The 21,159-nt window shown below is 45.6% G+C and overlaps 1 protein-coding gene across 3 annotated transcripts in view; it reads right to left on the reverse strand.

The window, feature by feature from the left end:
* The window catches only part of ST3GAL3 (ST3 beta-galactoside alpha-2,3-sialyltransferase 3), a 227,828-nt gene that overhangs the window by 58,245 nt on the left and 148,424 nt on the right, over positions 1–21,159 (reverse strand). For all 3 annotated transcript variants that reach the window (XM_081223895.1, XM_081223894.1, XM_081223893.1), the window contains one exon: positions 14,385–14,477. In XM_081223895.1, the coding sequence (XP_081080021.1) occupies positions 14,385–14,477 (93 nt within the window). The remainder of the gene's footprint in view (positions 1–14,384; positions 14,478–21,159) is intronic.

A 21,159-nucleotide genomic window follows, 5' to 3' on the forward strand; every position in this document is an offset into this window, starting at 1 on the left:
GGCTCAGAGAACCTAATCAAACCAGTGATGACTCTCACTGCGTGCTCCCTCAGGGGCAGGGGAGGAGTGGAGACAGGCCCACTGTCGGGGAAGGGCCCTGGAGAGCAGGGGCACCTATGCGTGCAACGGCCTCTGAGCAAGAGGAGAAAGGCATGGGTGTACAGGCAGCCGCTTGGAAAGGGTTAAAAAGGTCCTAAGGGCAAGCACACAGCTGAGCCACGTCCTGCCTTAATCCCTGTTGCTGGTCCTGGGGGTGTGCAGGAGGGTGGTGGGGGAGATGGGGAATGAGGTGGAGGCAGCTAAGGGGCTGGCCAGACCCCGCGGAAGTCAGCCGCCCCTGGACGCATGGGAACAGGACTAGTGGGGAAGGCAGGCCCAGAACCGTCCCTAATCAGGCCCCACAGAGCTGGTTTCCGAGCCCAGGCCTCCTTGTACTTGCCTTGCCCATTTGGGGGTCTTGCTCCATTTGGGGGTGTGCTTCTCGGGGCAAGCTCTGTAGCTGGCCCCTGGCCCAGTCACTCTTGAGGAGCTGAGCAACAGAGTGCAAGGTATTCTCCTGTGTTTTGCAACCATCAGTTCTCAAGTTGTCCTGCTGCAGGAAACTTCCCTGTACTAAGGCCTGGGAATACAGGGAGGGAGCACGCGTCTGTCCCAACATGAGAGGCACAGAGGTGTCATGAGGCCAGCTGTCAAGAGGCCTGCCGCTGTGCTGCTGTTAGCAGGCAGGCTTGTGTTTCCCCCATGAGGGTCTCCCAAGAGCAGAGACCATGTTACCCCGTCCTCTCCACATCGCCCTGGACAATCTCGCCCACCTTCCCTCTGAGATGGGTAAATAGATTATCTCCACTTTTCTTCCTCCAGCCCAGACCTCTCTCCTAAGTGATTCACTGAAGCCAGGCTCCTGGGTGGGGCCGTGGCTTCCCTTGGCTACTGCACTTGCCTCAGCCTGGGCTCCATGCACGGCGCGGGGGCAGAGAGTAGAAAGCTCGCATGACAGGGGGCAGGTATGAACTGGCGTCCTGCCTCCACCTGGGAGAACTGACGCTTCAGCCCTGCTTCTCCCCTCCAGCTCTAACTATTTATTTGGGGAGGCCAGTCACCCAGTGGTGCCCCTCACCCCCACCCTGGGGGTGCAAATAGAATGGGGGGCACAATGAGGTTCTAAAACTGCCAGCATCCTCCCCTGTGCAGCGCGGCTGCCTCCGCCCCGGACTTGTGTGGGTGGAGCTCAGACTCAGGCCCTCCCTCCCGCTGAGTAGCCTGTGGCTGGGCTGCTCCTGGCCCCGAGCCTCACACAGCGCACAGCTCGGGAGAAGGGCCAGGATCACGTTCCGTGTTTTCACCAGCTCTTGCTCCTCACAGGCAGCAGAGCTCCCCACGTGGGGATCTTGTACCTGAACCAAGAAAAGCAAAGCTGCTAAGCTGACGAGATCAATCTCCAAATACCACAGGAATGCAGCCCGCCGCCTGCTCTCACCAGGCGCCCGGCGTCTAAGCACATCTAGCGTTCCTGCTTTGCGGCAGAGCCTGGAGCTGGGTCTGCAAGGGGGGAAGCTGCTCCCATCAGTGTGTCTGACTTTACTCCTGAAGCCCCATCCTCCCAGGGGTAGCCCAGGCATCCCCTGCACCAGGAATTCCCCCAGTCAACCTCCCACTGCCCCTCCCTGCTTAAGGGCCTCCTCCGTGCCTCCCCGACCCTCTGTCCTGGCCTCATCCAGAGCACACGCGCCTTGGTGTGCGCGTCCAGGTGCTGCTTCCCTTAACCCCGGGGTCAGGAGGCACAGAGGAAGAAAGGGGGGCTTGGAGAGGTCATGCCAAGCCAGCCCTCTTCACTTCCACAGCCTGTGCTCGTATCACCACAGTCCATGCTTCTCAAACCACCTGTCAAGAAGGACCAGTTTGTATTGCTTTTTAAATTTCAATTCTGTCACAGAGAGTGATCCTTTTATAAAGGATAATAAAAATGAATCACTAGAAAAATTAAAACACACACATAAAATATAAGCTCCACTTTTAAATTATTAGATTCAACTGACAAAAACTTACTCTAATTGCTACAGACATTTCTAAAACTTCATTTTCAATCTCTCAAAAATCTAGTTGTGAATCAGTTCACACATTTTTGATTCCACAGCACCTGCCAGGTGCCTGCTGGGCCATTCTGCCAAGGGTTCTTGGTAGGGAAGTTAGAGAGAGGGTGAGACCCAGCTCCTCAGGTCCTGAACTGGGGCAGGAGAAGACACGCTCTGATAACATCAGGAGCGGTGAGCAGACTGAGGCCTGGTACTTCGCCTATAGCAGATGAATTAATAACCGGGAAGAACCCCACCAGGTGGGCTGGCAGCATTCACCTGTGCAAAGAAGTGTGGGTCCTTAGTCATCTAGGCAAGAAGATTTTTCCAAAGAAAACATAGCTCGGGCCATGTACTATGGACCCACCTATAAGGGTTGGAAGACAGAGCAAAGAGGAAGGAGATCGGGAGTATAGGTACAGGGTCCTGGGGGGCTGCGTTCCTGGAAAGGTCAGGGAAACAGGAGGGGTAGACTGAGACCACTAGTGGAGTCGCTTTATTTACTTATTTAATTTTTTTTTTTTTTCTTTTTGGCCACGCGGCTTGTGGGATCTTAGTTCCCTGCCCAGGGATTGAACCCGCACCCTCAGGAGTGAAAGCATGGAGTCCTAACCACTGGACCACGAGGGAATTCCCAGAAGTGGAGTTACCTTAAAAGCAGATCATGGATTGGTTCCCAAGGAGGCCAGAACACTGTCACTTAGGAACACATGAAAAAAAAACTCATGGCAGAGAAACCAACAGGACACAGATGGCAATTCCTCCAGCTACAAGCTGTAGTCCAGGTCAAGGACAGGCATGTAAGCTGTCCAGCCCAGGCAGGACTGTCAGCCCTTGGACACTCCGCAGAGAAGCTTTAGTTATTCAGCACTCCGCTCTTTCCAGAAAGGCCCAGCACCCAAGTATTTCATTGCAGGGGTACCTACTGAAAATACTTAAAACATTCTCCAATCAAAAGGCATCTGTAATCCCCTACAGGTTCATGGTTCAGAGCCATGACTCAGGATATAAGGTGGGGTTGGTGGGTTTGATTCCTGGATCTGTGCTGCTGTGACCTTGGGTAAGTTACAGCTTTTTCATCTGTAAAGTGGGCATAACAACACTTACTCCACAGGGCTACTGAAAGACTAAATAGGTAATTAATATACAGTGTTCAGCACAGTGGCTGGCACATAGCAAGGGTGCTATAAAACTGTGATATTTTACACACACAGGCTGTCTGCATCTGCCAATGGAGTGTAAGCTATTGAGGGGAGAGATTTTATGTACCTTATACAATGCTGAAGCTTCTAGCACCTAGAAGAGTGTCTGGTGCATAGGAGCTGCCCAATAAAGATTTGTTGAATGAATGATGTGGTAGCTATTATCATTAGGTCTACTATAGGATAGTGGAGTCAATGTGGCAACTTCTTGAGGGATGAGAGAAACCTGAGTAAGATTAAATAGTGATTCGAAGGAGTCAGTAAAGAGAATGAAGATCCAGGTTCCTGATTTCAGGTCAAAGATACAGGAGAGGCTGGGAAATCAGAGCTCAGGGGAAGGGACTGACTTCTCTATAGAGGGTAGACGTGTCAGAATTCAATGACTAACTGACATCTTGTTGAGAAAGGAAGGAGAAAGAAAAACGCCCAGATTTCTGGCTCAGGTGACAGAGTGAATAGTGGTAACACTCAGTGAAATAGGCAACATGGACTGATAAGAATTACTGGAATTTTGGTGAGTTGGATACACTGAGTTTGAGATGCTCAAGAGTCTTCCAAGTGGAGCTGTCCAGCAGGAAGTTGGCTATTTGGGTCTAGAGATCAGAAGAGATTTGGGCTCCAAACAGATTTGAGACTCATCAGCATGTATGTGTTAGTTGAAGCCAACACATAGTGAGAAGAGAAGAAAAAGGGCCTTAGTTGAACCCTGGCAGACATCAACATTTTTTTTTTTTTTTACATCAACATTTAAGGGTGGGCACAGCAGAAAGAGACTGCTTGTAAAAGAGACGGAGAAGGAATAATAGAGAAACGGGAGGAGAACAGGAAGGGAGTTTAGAAGAAGCGTTAATGAGGAGAGTTGCAAAATGTTCAAAATAGAGGAAGAGATCAATACTGCCAAACACTCTTTTAAGAGAGGTCAAAAAAAGAGGTTCACCCACTGGATGTGTCAGTTAGTCCTTTTGGGTGATCTGGACAAGAGCATTTCAGGGAGGGGAGGGGTGGGAGTGGAAGTGAGAGTACAGAGACTAAGAGTTAGGGGACATGAGGAAGTGGAGAGAACAATGGTGACAAGTCTTCTGCACGCTCCTGGGTGGGGAGACACTCAGCTTGCTCCCAGGCTAGAAGGACAGTGATTCTGTGGAAGTGGACAGTGCTCTCTTCTCCTCTGTAATTTATGGTTTGGGACAAAGATTTACAAGGATGCCTCTCAATCTTACCACTCCTCCCTGGTACTGTAGTGATAAAAGTCCCAGAATCGGGGCTTCCCTGGTGGCGCAGTGGTTGAGAGTCCGCCTGCCGATGCAGGGGACACGGGTTCGTGCCCCGGTCCGGGAAGATCCCACATGCCGCGGAGCAGCTGGGCCCATGAGCCATGGCCGCTGAGCCTGCGCGTCCGGAGCCTGTGCTCCGCAACGGGAGAGGCCACAACAGTGAGAGACACATGTATCGCAAAAAAAAAAAAAAAAAAAAAGGAGTCCCAGAACCCACGAAGGGCAGAGAAGGAGGGTCTTTGAAATATGGGGATATCAGATAGCCAGCTACCTTGGCCAGGAGCCCATAAACTTTCAAATCCCCCAGGGCAGTGCAGTAGGCCTCTTGTACCTTCTCACACGAGAGTCCCAAGACAGGCAGCTGGGACTCTGTCAATACTCCAGACTTCCTGCCTCAGAGAGCTCAGCAAGGTTTCAAAAGCCATCCTTTGCACTCGGGGGAATTTGGCCAGCTTGGACCACAGCAATGATTCCTTAGTAGCATGAGAATCACAGACACACACAGTCTCAGACACAAGCCATGCACCCTGGCCTTCCCAAAGCAAAGAGCGTCCCAAGAGAAGTGAAGTGAGGTTTTCCTCTGTAGAGCCAGGCAAGAAGGCAATTTCTACACCAGTGCCTCCTGAGCCCCCGTCGGGCAACTGGTAGACCTCTGCACTCTGGCCCCTAGCCACCCTGTCCATGGGACAGTAGCTGTGAGAGGCAATAGAATATGGCAGTTAAGCATATGGGCTAGGCGGTCAGAGTAGGGTTCAAACTGGGCTGCATCACTTCCTATCCGTGTGACCTCAGGCAAACTGCTCGACTTCTTTACGCCTCCGTTTCCTCAGAGTTAAAACTGTATTAATAACAATACTATTTCATATGATTGTTGGGAGGATTAAAACAGAAAAAAATAGGAAAAGGTCTTAGCAGAGGATCGGAGAAGTCAATATTGATACATCAGTAGGTGTTGGTTGTCAGTGTTGCTGCTGTACTTGGGCACAGCCTGGATTTGGGTTCTGCTTTTGGCTGAAACTGTTTGCCGCAGGCCTCGCCTATGGATGCATGCTTGTGCCTGATGCTAAGTGGCTTCACTGGTTACCATCAAAAAGACATGATACTCAATCTTTCATCAAAGCACCTTTAAAAAGCCACTCAAATGTTTATAGTAAAGCATTGCTAGGAAAATGGGGAGTGGGAGCTGTATTTTTTCTTTAAACCTGTATTTTAAATGTTTACCATGACCTATTCTGGGATCTTTATTTCTCCCTGAAAAAACTTACCTGATTTAATGAAAGTCATTGGGAAAACAGAGTTCACTTAGTGTCTAACATTAAATTTTGCTGGAATGATCTAACATTTATAGCCCCAAGATACATCCTCTCATTTCATTCTCTTGACTAATGAGTTATGCTCTGACTTTTCCAAGATCACACATAGCCCATTAAGTGAGAAAGTTGTGAGACCTTTCTATCTCCAAATCTCATCTCTTTCCAATCTATCATATATTGGTACATGTCAAAATAATTATTTTTCTTCAGTAACTCTCTCCACTGAAAGAGTGTCTCATCAACATTCCTCATTCCCTCAGACTCTCAATCTCCCAAGGGCAGAAATCAATATCCACCCATGAAACAAGCATTAAGTGCCTACTAAATGCTAAAGGTTCTGCTAAGTATTGGCAGCCGTGAATAAGACCATGTCTCTATGCTAAGAGGTACACAGCCTACTATGTGAGAAGAAACATCAATACATAATTACAAGTACCGTAACAGAGCTACGTGTGCAGCACTATAGCGGGACAGGTTGGGGAAGGAGTAACTGGGTGTGTGCAGGAACGGAGGTCAGGGAAGGCTTTCTGTTCCATGAGACCAATAGATGCAAAGCCCTAATCCAATGTTTACAGCAGAGGAGATGCTCAATAAATTTGATTTCCCTTGGACCTCATGCCCCCTCCTCCCCATCTCTCTCATTAGAGGACGATGTATCCAGGCAGGCAAGGAGGATTTCCCAGCAGACAGTGCAAAGGTGTGAGAGGGAGCAGGCTGGCTTCCCAGAGAAGCAGGACTCTGCACCTTGGATGGGCCAGCCCACCAGCACCCCTCCGCTACCACTGCCTGCTCCCCAGTCTGAGCTCAGGCGTAGGAGGCAGTGGCTGGGTGGGCTCAAGGAGGAGTGAGGCTTAGGGCCAGAGTGAGAATACCCTTCCCACAGCACTTGGTAACGAGAGAGAGAGAGAGAGAGAGAGAGAGAGAGGGATCTAATGGCTTGTTTTTATTAGATCAGGTCAAAACTAACACGTCAAAAGAGCTGCCTTAAGACCCGTTGTGTCAAAATATTCTTACTACAAAAATCAAAATCCTGAATTTACTTACAACTTTTTGGTCAAAATATCCAGAAACACTAGTTACCCACGAGGAAAAAAATTAAACAATCCTAGATCCCAACACCAGGGATCACACCTAACACTAAAACCAAACCAAAACAATAAAAACTCAGATGGATTAATAATTCAAATATAAATAATAAAGCTATAAGAGTACTGGATGGGGCTTCCCTGGTGGTGCAGTGGTTGAGAGTCCACCTGCTGATGCGGGGGATACGGGTTCGTGCCCCGGTCCGGGAAGATCCCACATGCCACGGAGTGGCTGGGCCCGTGAGTCATGGCTGCTGAGCCTGCGCGTCCAGAGCCTGTGCTCCGCAATGGGAGAAAGTACTGGATGAAGATTAAACTACTGTGTGTGGATATAAATTCAAAAACTGCTACAGAGGGCAATTTGCCCATAACTTTCAAAATTATAAACACACACAACTTTGGATCCATAAATATCACTTTATTCTAGATAATCTCACATGTGTGGGGAGTGTTGTGTAAAAAAGGTTATTCACTGAAGTAATATTTAGAGTAGTAAAAAATGGCAATTGCCTAACTGTCCATCAATAGGGAACTGATGCAGTAAACTATAGTTTAGTTCATAGAATGCTGTGTAAAGAAGGGACTTCTGCTTCCCACCATGATAGAATAACAGGGGTGGGATTTACCCTCCTACCTTCAACAACCAGAAAACAAGTCAAAATAGATGAAACAAGTCTTTGGACCAGTGCAGGGATGGGGAACCCAAATAGAGCCTAGTGGTCTTCCTGAGTTGAAAAAAAGTGATCAAAGTTTAGGGAGGGCAAGAAGACTAGAATTTGTGGTGACTACCATGGAGAACAGAGATGCTCAGAAGGCCCCAGAGACCTGCAAAGGGGTCCCCTCAGATCTTTGGCCAAGTACTGACCTGGGCGTATATGAGAGAAAATTCTGAGGCTGAGGAAAGGCCACCGGGAAGTGGTAGATCAAACAATTCCTGGTGTTCAAACAGGGCTGGGAATTGTTTGTATTCACAAAACAATTGTGGAAATAAATCAGGCAGAGTGGAAATGCCTCATAATGCACAAGGCATTGGGTCCAGTCCCTAGACAGGTACTCCGTTAGTTATGGGGATAAATTAGCCCTAGACAAATGGTTGCTCAACACCTGCACTAACAATGTTAAAAGCAAATCTCAAAGGGATACAACTGATTCCAAGTAACTTAACTACATGTCCAAGCAAAACTAGCACTATTTAAGAGAACATAACAAAATCTAGCACAGAAAAACATAAATTTCACATTGTCTTGAATCTAATAAAAAATTACCAGGCAGGCATACAAAGAATCAGAAAAATATAGGCCATTATCAGGAGAAAAATCAATCAATAGAAACCATCCCAGAAATGATACAGATGATGGGATTACCAGACAAGGATGTTTAAATAGCTATTCTAAATATATTCTCTATGTTCAGGAAGGTAGAAGAACACATGAACATAATAAAGAATAAAATGAAAGATATAAATAGACCTAAATGGAACCACAGAGATTAAAAACACAATATCTGAAATGAAAACACACCAGATGGGATTAACAGCTGATTAGACACCACAAGAGAAATATCAGTGGGTGTGAAAACATAGCAATATCAACTATCCAAAATGAAACACAAAGAGAAATAAGAAAGAATTGGGGGAAAAAAACACCAAACAAACCTAGCATCAAACAAACCAGTTGGATGAATGGCTTAACATACATGTAACTGGAATCCTGGGAAGGGTGATGGGCAGAAAAAATATTTGAAAAAATAAGGACAAAAAGCATCCAAATTTGATTAAAAAATAAATTATAAACTATAATTATTTATAAATAAATGCAAGCCAAGAATAATATAAAGAAAACCACAACAAACTGCATCATATCAAATTGCTGAGAATGAGCTATAAGGAGAAAAATATCAAAAAGCAGGCAGAGGAAAAGAGAAACATTGCATACAAAGTGAAAAAAGGTAAAGGGACTTCCCTGGTGGTCCAATGCTTAAGAATCCACCTTCCAATGCAGGGGATGCGGGTTCGATCCCTGGTCAGGGAACTAAGATCCAACATGCCAGAGGCAACTAAGCCCGCACACCACAACTACAGAGAAGCCCCAACTAGAGAAGCCCACATGCCACAGCGAAGATCCCACATGCTGCAACTAAGACCTGATGCAGACAAATAATAAAATAAAATTTAAATAAATAAATAAGGTAAGAATGACAGAAGACTTTCGTTAGAAACTATACAAGCCAAAAGAAAGTGAAGTTATATCTTTAAAGTATTGCAGGTGTGTCAAATTGTCAACCTAGAATTGTATACACAGCCAAAAACAAACAAACAAACTTTGGAAACTGAAGGTAAAATAGACTTTATCAGACAAACCAAAGCTGATAGACTTCATTGCCATAAGATCTTCCTCATAAGAAATGTTAAAAGACATTCTTCAAGCAAAAGAAAAACACCATACAGAAATATGTACCTACACAAAGGAAGAAAGAGCAACAGTAAAACTAAGTTTATGGGTAACTATAAAAGAGTTTTCAGGGACTTCCCTGGTGGTGTAGTGGATAAGAATCCGCCTACCAATGCAGGGGAGATGGGTCCGATCCCTGGTCTAGGAAGATCCCACTTGCTGCGGAGCAACTAAGCCCATGTGCCACAACTACTGAAGCCTGCAGGCCTAGAGTCTGTGCACTGCAATGAAGAGTAGCCCTGGCTTACCACAACTAGAGAAAGCCCACGTGCAGCAACAAAGACCCAACGCAGCCAAAAAAAAAAAAAAATTAAATCAAAAAACAAAGGGAGAATGAAAACAAATCCGAGGGGGGGAAAAAAAGACTTTTCATCCTAATTTTTAAAAACTTTTAAAATTTAAATTGTGGTAAAATACACATAACATAAAATTTATCATCTTAAACATTTTTAAGTGTACAATTCAGTAGTGTTAAGTACTCTCACATTGTTAGGCACTCAATCTCCAGAATGCTTTTCATCTTGTAAAACTGAAACTCTGTCTATTAAATATCCATTAAACAGCAATTCCTCATTTCCCCCTGTCCCCAGCCTCTGGCAGCCACCATTCTATTTTCTATCTCTGTGAGTCTGACTACCCTAGGTACCTCACATAAGTGAAATAAAACAGTATTGTCTTTCTATGACTGGCTTATTTCACTTAGTATAATGTCCTCAAGGTTCACCCACACCATAGCATCTGTCAGAACTTCCCCTCTTTTTAAGGCTGAATAATATTCCATTCCATGTATATACCACATTTTATCTTTTCATCAATTGACAGACTCTTGGATTGTTTTGGCTATTGTGAATAATGCTGCTAAGAACATGGATGTGCAAATACCTCTTTCAGACCCTGCTTTCATTTCTTTTGGGTATATACCCAAAAGTAGAATTGCTGGGTCATATAGTAATTCTACTTTCAGTTTTTTGAGGAACACCACAGTGTTTTCCATAGTGGCTGCACCACCAATTTACATTGTCACCAGCAGTGCACAGGGTTCTGATTTCTCCACATCCTTGTCAACACTTGCTATTTTCTGCTACTTTGATAGCAGCCACCCTAATGAGTGTGAGGTAGTATCTCACTCTGTTTTTTTTGTTTTGTTTTGTTTTGTTTGGCTGTGTTGGGTCTTCGTTGCTGCCCGCCAGCTTTCTCTAGTTGCGGCGAGCAGGGGATACTCTTGGTTGAGGTGAGCAGGCTTCTCATTACAGTGGCTTCTCTTATTGCAGAGCACGGACTCCAGGCACATGGGCTTCAGTAGTTGTGGCACGTGGGCTCAGTAGTTGTGGCTTGCAGGCTCTAGAGCGCAGGCTCAGTAGTTGTGGCACCCGGGCTTAGCTGCTCCACGGCATGTGGGATCTTCCTGGACCAGGGCTTGAACCCGTGTCCCCTGCATTGGCAGGCAGATTCTTAACCACTGCACCACCAGGGAAGCCCTCTCATTGTGGTTTTGATTTGCATTTCCCCAATGACTAATTATATTGAGCATTTTTTCATGTGCTTGTTGGCTATTTGTATATCATCTTAGGAGAAATGTCTATTGGAATCCTTCACCCATTTGTTGTTGTTTTTGAGTTGTAGGAGTTCTTTATATATTCTGGATATTAACACCACATCAGATATATGATGTGCAAATACCTTCTCCCATTCTGTAGGTTGCCTTTTCCTGCTCATTTTTAATTCACTTTAAATAATTAACTGTTTAAAACAAAAATAAATAAGGACAGTGTTGTGTGGGTTTATAATACATAAATGTAAAATATGACCAAAAATAGCACAAAGGGCGGAAGGGGAAATGGAAGTATACTGTTCTAAGGTTCATAAGCTCTAAACGAAGTGCTATAATATTATTTAAAAGTAGATTATAAATCAATGATGTATATTGTAAACGCTAGAATAATCATGAAAAACATAAAACAAAGAGGCATAGCTATTAAACCAACAGTTTTATTTTATGGTAAAATAAAACCATAAAACACACTCAATTAATCCAAAAGGAGGCAGGAAAAGGAAGGGAAAAAAGAAACTAGCAGAAAACTCATAGCAAGATGGTAGATTTAAGCCAAACCACACTGATGATTACATTAAATATAAACAGTATAAACATTCCAGTAAAAGGCAGACATTGTCAGATTGGATAAAAAAGCAAGACTCCATTATGTGTTGTCTGCAAGAAACCCTCTCTAATTATAAAGAAACAGATAGGTTAAATGTAAAAGGAGGGACTGCTGCCAACCACACCTCTAAGATCCAACTTCTCTGATGCTCAAGGGTATAAACATACAAACTCCTTCTCCACCAGAAAATGTAAAAGAATAGAAAAACATATACCATGATGAAACTAACTTTTAAAAGGCTGGAGTGGTTATATTAATATCAAACAAGGAAGATTTCAGAACAAGGATTATTACCAGTGAAAAAGGGACATTTCAGAAAAATGAAGGAGTCTATTCAGCAAGGGGCTACAATCCTAAATGTGTATGCACCAAATGGCAGAGCTTCAAAATATATTGAAGCAAAAACTGATAAATGGAGACTTCAACATCCCTCTGTTAGTAACTGACCATATGTGGAATCTAAAAATAAAATGATACATTTAACCACTGTGCCACCAGAGAAGTCCCGGGAAAGACTTCTTAGATAAAACATCGAAAGCAGGGCTTCCCTTCCCTCTAAACCTACTAGAACAGCTAAAATTAAAAAGATTGATGTCAGGGATATGAAACAACTAAAACTCTTATACTTTGCTGGCAGGAAAGCAAAACAGTATAGTCACTTTGGAAAACAGTTTGGCAAATTCTTATGCAGTGAAGCATACATCCTCTACACAAATGTTTATATTGGCTTTATTTATAATAGCTAAAAACTGGAATCAACCCAAATGTCTTTTGACTGTTGAATAGATAAACAACATACAATGTTATGCCCATTTAATGGAATACTATTCAGCAATAAAAAGGAACAAGCAACTGCTACACACATGTGTGAATCCCAAATGCATTATACTAAACAAAAGAGGCAGACTCAAAAGGCTACTATATGATCCATTTATATGACATTCTGGAAATACTACAGGGACAGTAGTTGTTAGGGCCTGGGGGTCAAGGGAGGGGTTAACTGCAAAGAAGCATGAAGGAACTTTTGGGGGTGATGTTGGACGTGTTCTATTAACTGTTACGGTGGTTGCACAAAGGTATTATCAAAACTCATACAACTATACTAATATGTAGATTTTTTTTTTTTTTTTTTTTTTTTTTGCTGTACGCGGGCCTCTCACTGCTGTGGCCTCTCCCGTTGCGGAGCACAGGCTCCGGACACACAGGCTCCGCGGCCATGGCTCGCGGGCCCAGCCGCTCCGCGGCATGTGGGATCCTCCGGGATAGGGGCACGAACCCGTGTCCCCTGCATCGGCAGGCGGACTCTCAACCACTGCGCCACCAGGGAAGCCCCTGTAGATTTTACTGTATGTAAATTAAACCTCAACAAATCTTTAATAAAATTATGACACCTCCAAACAATTATATATTATGCAATCATTTAAAATATGAGATGAATCCATATATGCTGTTAATAGGATAAACTCTAAGACACATTGTTAGGAGTAAAAAGCAAGATACAGTACAATAAATACAATATGTTCCTGTTTATGGTAATATTGGCTGTCTCTGGGATCTGGAGTGGGAATATATACCCTTTTGTACTGTTTCAGTTTTTTTTCCCCACATGCTTGTATTACTTTCAATTAGAAAACACATACACAGGTCAAGGAAAACTCACAGGTGTCTGGTCCAGGGGCCTGAGCAATGTAGGTCTGAGAAAACCCATGCAAGAATATGGAACATGGTGCCAGACACTTAAGAAGTGCTCAGAAAATAGCTGGGGGAAGCAAAACATTGGAATCAAGTCAGAAGGCAGACCCCGGACAAAGAGATCTCTAACTGAACACCAGATATTCAGCCAGCAGAGCCTCCTGTTTTATACAAGGAGCTAAGCTTGGATTGATGACATTAGGAAAGAAAAGGAGCATAAAATCCAAATATCCTGGACTTGCTTTTGGGCAAGCTGTTTGTCAGCATTCTTTTGCAAGCACACCGTGTGCCCTAACCTCAGCCTTCTAAGGGATGGAGTGCATACCCTTCCCCCGTGAACACAGCCCACCCCAAGAGGCCACCCTTAGGGCTCCTCTGGTGGTCCGAGTGCTACATCCTGACTCCCAGAGGTCCCGAGCAGCCCCTCCTACATCCCCTCCAAGTCAGATAGTCCTATAACTCTCTGAAGGAACAAAACGACCCCAAGGGTCTCACTGCACTCGGACAGCAGACAAGACGATCGCAGCATGTCAGGCTCTTTTCCACACCAAGGTTTCAGGAAAGAAAACCCGAAAGGAAAAGGCGGATAAGCAAGCAAGGCCTCTCAGTGGAATTGGGTGAAAGGATCTCCCAGGGTTTGGCACAGCTTCTTTCAGCAGCTCCTATCAAGGAAATCAGGAACTCCAGAACGCCAGGCTCAGAAACTCCTCTTTATTTCCTGCTTTATTTGGATTTGCCTCCCTGAAGCCAGGTAGTTGGTCCTAGCTTCCAAAAAAGACTACGAGCTTCTGTGCTGTGGAGCATTGTCTGGCTGCCTCTGGATACCTGGCTTCCAAGGGGAACCACGTAGGTTCTACCTCACCTCTTTCCTCCACAGAAGTGAGCTGTGCTGGCAGGTACAAGCTCTGAGAGGAAGATGGGTGTAAGGTGTAGCAAGGGCCTAGAGTGGGACTGGAGTAGGAACCAACCAAAAGCAAAGTATTTTCCAGGCACCCACAGACTCAAGGACACAGGAGGAAAGGTACCACAAAATCTCATTTTCTCAGAGGCACACCACTTGCCACAAGGGGCAGGGTGTCTGAGTCCTGGGCCATGGACCAGGCTATCCAGGTGATGGGAAGAAACAGGAGCACTTACCGGGGGAAGATGGCAGTCATCAAGGCTGAAGCATAGCCAGGCTTGCAAGTTCCCTCTGAAAAGTTTGCGTACTTGGTGGCTAACTCAGCAGGCCTATAGGAAGAGAAAGAGAGTCACAGCTTGCCAGGCACTGGGCAGTGGTTACTAGTTCATGAAGAGCTGTAGGTGTTTAAACCCTGAACAAAGCTTCACTCCCTACAGTCAGCACTTCAGCCCCTTTTCCACACCAAGGCCCTGGAGGTGGGGGTAAGGGGGAGGAGCCAAGAAACCCTAAAGGAATAGGTAGGTAAACAAGCAAGGCCCGGCAGTGGAATTTGGTAAAAAGAGCTCACTGGGTTTTGCATAGATTCTTTGCAGTAAGCCCGGTTCCAGGGAAATCAGGAACTCCATCCAGGCTCCCAGACTGGGAGAGTAGAGCCTGGAAACCTAAGGAGAGAGCCGCCAGACTTTGGTAGTCACAGGCACTGCCCTTTCAACCTTCCTGAATATGTCTACATGTCCAGCTTCATCTGCCTCTATTCTCTCCACACACACTATGATCCAGCCAGTGGGAACCACTCACAGTGCCCTGAATAGAGATCAAATACATGTTGGGGCGTTTAGTTAAGGAGGCTCTCCTGCTCTCCTATCCTCTGTGCCTGGAATGTTCTTCCTTGTCCTTCTCCTCCTGCCTATGCCTCCCGGTCCTTCACAACTCAGTTCAGATGTCAATTTCTCTGGGCATAATTCCCTGACCCCCAGATTGAGCCAAGTGCTTCCCTGCGCTCAGTGTCCACCCCCTGCCACCCGCATTACATGATTGCCCAGCACTTGCTATACGGAACTGCAATCGTTGGTAGTATGTCTCCCTCACTGCACTGTAAATTCCCAAGGTCAGGGTCTGATTTAACCCTGTACCCCCAGTTCTTTGCACAGAGATGGGCACACAGAAGACCCTTATGATTTTCTGACGGAACAAAATGGCCCTGACAATCTCACTACACTTGGACTGGACATAAGACAATCTCAGGAGCCCATAAGTCAGAAAGCACTATTTTTCAGAAGGCTTGTGAGTTCTAGCCCTGGCTTTGCTGCTGTGTGACTGTAGTGTCAAGTCATCTCATATCTCTGGGCTTCAGTGTCCATATGTGTTCAGTGTGCAGCTGGAGTCACAGCCCTGCCACCAAAAACCCTGCCCAGTGCAGTCTAGAGAAGACCACAGTGGAAGAACAAGACATATTCGGTGACTGCTGGGGCTGGAGGCCCTGCGTGCTGGGGCACCTGAAGGAGCCCTGGCTCGTTGCCAGTTCCCAGTCCCAATCTCCCCAGTCTCCACCCTTGGGCCAGCTGCCAGCCCTCTGATGCCCAGTTGCTCTGCTGTGCTGGGGCCCTGTGGTGAGTCTTCCCTCACGGCTGCCTTCTGCAGGGGCGGGGGCAGGGTGGGTCCAGGGTAGGGGAGGCTGGTGCCTATACAGGACAGCCAGAAACCATGATGCCACCGCCTATCATGTGTCATGTGTGATTCACTCAGTGCCCTGTGAGCATAGCCCAGGGTCTTATACAGAGTCACTGCTCACTGAATTTAGACAAACTCATCTGTATCTATGTGCAATTTCTTCTAAAAAATCTACATTTTTTTAGCTTTCCCTACCAATGAAATTTAAAGCCTGAAATGCAAATGTAAATGCTGAGTGACAAGCCGGAGTTGGGCCTTTATTTGGTAGGCAAAAGAAAGTCAAGGGTTTAACAAGAGAAGTTTACATAACAATATTTTCTTACATAAACAACTGTATTTCAGAAATGAAACATAAACTTCAGTGCAATTACTAAACCTACCGGAAGCTTTTGGACTAGGCACAGTGATGAAAACATTATAGATTTCTTCAATTACTCCTCTCAATAGCCAGGTGAGTAGGTGCTATTAATTATTAATTTACATACAAGCTCAGAAAGATGAAGAGACTTAGTCAAGAGCATACAGCTAGTAAGTAGTGGATATTACGTGAAACTATTTCTCTCTAACACGAGTGCAGGAGCTCTTAATTAATTAATTTATTTATTTATTCTTGGCTGCGTTGGGTCTTCGTTTCTGTGTGAGGGCTTTCTCTAGTCACGGCGAGTGGGGGCCACTCTTCATCTCAGTGCGCAGGCCTCTCACTGTTGCGGCCTCTCTTGTTGCAGAGCACAGGCTCCAGATGCGCAGGCTTAGTAGTTGTGGCTCACGGGCCTAGTTGCTCCGCGGCATGTGGGATCCTCCCAGACCAAGGCTCGAACCTGTGTCCCCTGCATTGGCAGGCAGATTCTCAACCACTATGCCACCAGGGAAGCCCAGGAGCTCTTAATATGGTACCACCCTGGTGTGGATCCCAGTCAGTGCCATCACAGAGGGAAGCACAGAGTCCAGGGACAGCACGAGTGGTCAGTGCAGTTGGAGATGGGGTAGAGAAGCTCTCTGGAAGTGTGTAACAAGCAGTGAGGCATTATGAGACCCTCATATCCTTGTCTCCAATCCCCCACCATCTGCTTGCTTGCCTGGTACTGTGGGTTCCTATGGTCTTTCTGAATTCCAGAAAGTTTCACAAAGAAAAGGAAAGATGGATGGTGGTCGTCCCTTTAACACAGTGCATTGCAGAAATGCACGTAGAAATGCATGTACAACAGCAGACAAATCTTCAGCCACATCCTTCCTCTCTCTAGTGAACATCATCAACTTCTGGCAAAATGCTTCAAGAATCAGGGCTCTAGATGTGCAGCAATATGGATGGACCTGGAGGGCCTTATGCTAAGTGAAATAAGTCAGACAGAGAAAGACAAATACTGTATGATCTCACATGTATGTGGAATCTAAAAAATACAACAAACCAGTGACTATAGCAAGACAAGAAGTAGACTCACAGATATAGAGAACAAACTTGTGGTTGCCAGCAGGAAGGGTGGGGAGGAACAAAATATGGGTGGGAGAGTGGGAGGTACAAACCATAGGGTGTAAGATAGGCTCAAGGATGTACTATACAACATGGGGAATACAGCCAATATTCTGTAATAACTGTAAATAGAAAGTAACCTTTAAAAATGTATAAAAAATTTTTTAATTAAAAAAAAGAATCAGGCTATGGGATAGTCCAGGGTCTACAGACTCAGGTAATCCATAATGGAGAAGAAAGAGCACAGGCAAGATGGAACACAGGAAGCCAGAGCCCACCAGGAAAGGCTCTTCCCATGCCAGTGCAGGATAGTCAGATATTAAGGATGGAGCAGCTCTAAACCAAACCCCAAGCAACAGTAACTTCTAAAACATACAGTCCTGGGCATAGTGGGCCATGTCAAGTTATTACCAAATTAAAATGCCTTAGAAATGGCCTCCTGACTATCCCAGTGAGAGAAGAATAGGGGGAGTGTTGGGAATTCTGAGTCATACAGCAGGCTGGGACCTCTGGGGCAGTGAGCGGTCAAAACCACCAAGATTAACAGTCTCCAACTCCCTCAGGCCAGAATAGTTAGTTTCTCTAAGGCGCTCACACTCCAAATGCCAGGAGGCCCCCACAGATGTCTGATCAAATCATTCAGCCCTTGTTCTTCTCATACCCTGCAGCTGGCCTTTCATTTGGGGAGATTTAGAATTTCGACCAGTAAGAGCACCATTGTCCTGCAAACGTGACTACCAAGTGCCTGGGGTGAAGAGTGTAAACCAGTGCTCTCTTAAGAGGAAATCCAGATGGAGAGGCTGGCACCTCAAAGAAGGAACCAGACTTCCACGCCTCTGCTTCACTCAGAAGCCCCAGGTTTAAGGAATCAGGTCAAACAACAGGTTGTAAATGGGAAGAATAGAGGACCTGGAATTAGAAGCTTTCATAAAGGACACTGCAAGCTGCGTGACCTTGGGCAAGTGAAGGACAATCTGCTTCTCAGCTTCCTCATCTGCAAATGGGAACCACTCAGCTCTCAGACATCTTGGAGGGTGTGGTGAGAAAGAACATTTGGATGGGCTGGCTGTCCTCTAGAGCACCACACAAATACTTCGTGACAGGTGAGGTGGCGGAGGTTTCCAATGCTCAAGTTTGGATTCTGTCCTGGGGAGAGTCACTGAATGATTTCCAGTGGGAGAGTGCCCTGATCACCGTGTGCATTTTAAGGATCAACATTTGGGAGGTGAGGAGTAGCGTGGCAAAAGGCTGAAAGAAGCAGTCCCTGAGATAGAAAAATAATCAGGAGAGAGTGTGATGTCTCAGGTGCCAAAGGAATGAAGTGTCTTAAGAAGGATACAGGGACCAACTGCATCAAACACTGTGCTCGGCCTGGGAAGGTAGCCATAAGATTGACAGCTGGATTTGCCAACATGGAGGTTGCTCTTGACTTTGAGTAGAGCTGTTTCACTGGAGTGTGGGGGTGAAATGCTGCTTTGATCGGGTTTCAGAGAAAACAGAAGAATTGGAGCCAGGGAATAGAGACTATCATTTTTAGAAGTTTTGCTATAAAGGGAGACAGAGAAATGGGGCAATTGCTGGAGGGAAATTGCAGGCAAGGATTTTTTTGAGGTTAGGAAATTTTTCAGCATGCATATAAGCTGGTTAGAATAAGAGAAAAACTCAAGCATGATGCAGCAGAAATGGGACAGCTGGAGAAATGTCCCCGAGAAGGTGAGAGAGGGAAAGGATCTACCACAAAAGTAGAAGGTTGGCCTTAGCTCTGTCTACCCTGCCCTGCCCTGGCCAGTGACTACCTATTCATCTTGCAACTTTCGGGTGAAGCACCACTTCCTTTGTGAAACTTTTCATGATTGCTTCCCCTGCCAAGCAGAACCAACCTCTCCTGCCTGTGGACCCTATCTTACCTAGAGCTGACAGTCACCTGACCTTGCTCACTTGTCCCCACTCTCTTTCTCTCCCACCTCCTTCTCTTCCATCCTCTCACTCATTCATTCATTCATTCACTCAACAGATATTTAGAGGCAACAGAGTCACTCTGCTTGGGTTTGTACCCTGGCTCTATCCCTTACTAGCTGGGCATGTTATTTAACTGCTCTGTGCCTTAATTTCCACATCTTTAAAACTGGAATTATACTAATACCTCATAAAATTGTTGTGAGGATTATGTTGAGAATACAATGTTTAGTACAATGCCTGGCACATAGTTCTCCCTCAGTACATGCTAACTGTAACAGTCTCGTTGTTGTTATGTGCCAGACGCTGGCCTGGGATTAGGGATACAGTGATGACTAGGACATAACTATGGCCTAGCACTTGTTACCCTGAAGAATAAACTGTCCATTTAGGGACTTCCCTGGTGGCACAGTGGTTAAGAATCTGTCTGCCAATGCAGGGGACACGGGTTCAAGCCCTGGTCCGGGAAGATTCCCACACGCCACGGAGCAACTAAGCCCGTGCGCCACAACTACTGAGCCTGTGCTCTAGAGCCCGTGAGCCACAGTTACTGAGCCCACATGCCACAAATACTGAAGTCCACGTGCCTAGAGCCTGCGCTCCACAACAAAGAGAAGCCGCCGCAATGAGAAGCCCATGCACCGCAACAAAGAGTAGCCCCTGCTCACCGCAACTAGAGGAAGCCCACGTGCAGCAACCAAGACCGAATGCAGCCAAAAAATAAATATATTTTTTTAAAAAAAGGAATAACTGTCCATTTAAACATCTTTCTCTCCCAGACCATGAAATCTGAGTATAGTGCCTAGCACAGAGTACCATGAGTGGCACTGAGTATATAAGTACCCAACAAAATGTTTGTTGGACTGAGCTCAATTGGTTACCTTGACTTGGAAGGTTAATTGACAGGAAGTGTGGGTATGAGGTGGTGATGGCTGGGGAAAATGAAGAAAGGACTTTGAAGATTAGGACTGTATAGATCAGTGTTGTTGGGCATCTCGTGACCAATGGGCTAATTTCTAGAACCTCTCAGAAAAGACTGAACTTAGCCCCCTACTGTGCCCCCTCCCTCATTCCAGGTGCTAGTTTACAGGAAGCAGTTCAAGGAACTGGTTGCAAGAACGGAGTAAGACCATGTGTGTAACACCTAGCACACTGCCTCACAAACCATAGTTAACAAATATTAGCTTCTTTTTAAGCAAATATAGCAACTTAATCAAGTTAAGTAGCCAGTACAATTGTGCTGGGAGGACTTGCATGATAAACACAGGTAAGAACTCTCAGCACAGAGTTCACCCCACCACTGCTTCTTCAGTTCTATCCTCTCTAACCTTCCCGATGAAGATGCACTTCTGCAATTACTAGAGAGATGCTTCTGGAATGACGACGTGATTTGGGAAATGGCAGAAGCAGCTTAGGTTAGCTTTAGTAATCCTAGCCCGTCATTAAACATTTTCATTTTCTTTTTTTTCTTCTGAAATAGCCTTTATGTAAGAAAGGTTATTTAATACTGCCATAGAGCCTTTCAAGCTCCAAGATGGAAAGTTTTCTCCCTAAGGACAATTTCTATCTCCTCTGACTGCCTCTCCCCCACGATTACAGGTCTGCTGGCTCTTCCTGAATTATCAACCATCTCTTCATTCACCCACATTTGGGGGGTGCCAGTCCATCCTGCCCTGGGCATCACTGACCCATTGCTCTTTGTGAACTCTGCTGCAGACTTGGGCTTCTATAGAGTTTTGCCTCACTTACAGTGATCTGTGATAAACATGGAGGCACTGTCTCATGTTTCTTCTATCACTTTAAGAGAAGAGGGACTGCTTGATTTGCATGATCTGGAATTTGGGGGTATTTCTCAGCTATGGAGGCCCTGCCTTTCAGCTCTTGTTATGGGGCACTGCAGTATCTTCTCAACAAAT

Source organism: Mesoplodon bidens (assembly GCF_964165515.1).
Source record: "Mesoplodon bidens genome assembly, chromosome: 2".
NCBI classification, from domain to species: domain Eukaryota; kingdom Metazoa; phylum Chordata; class Mammalia; order Artiodactyla; family Ziphiidae; genus Mesoplodon; species Mesoplodon bidens.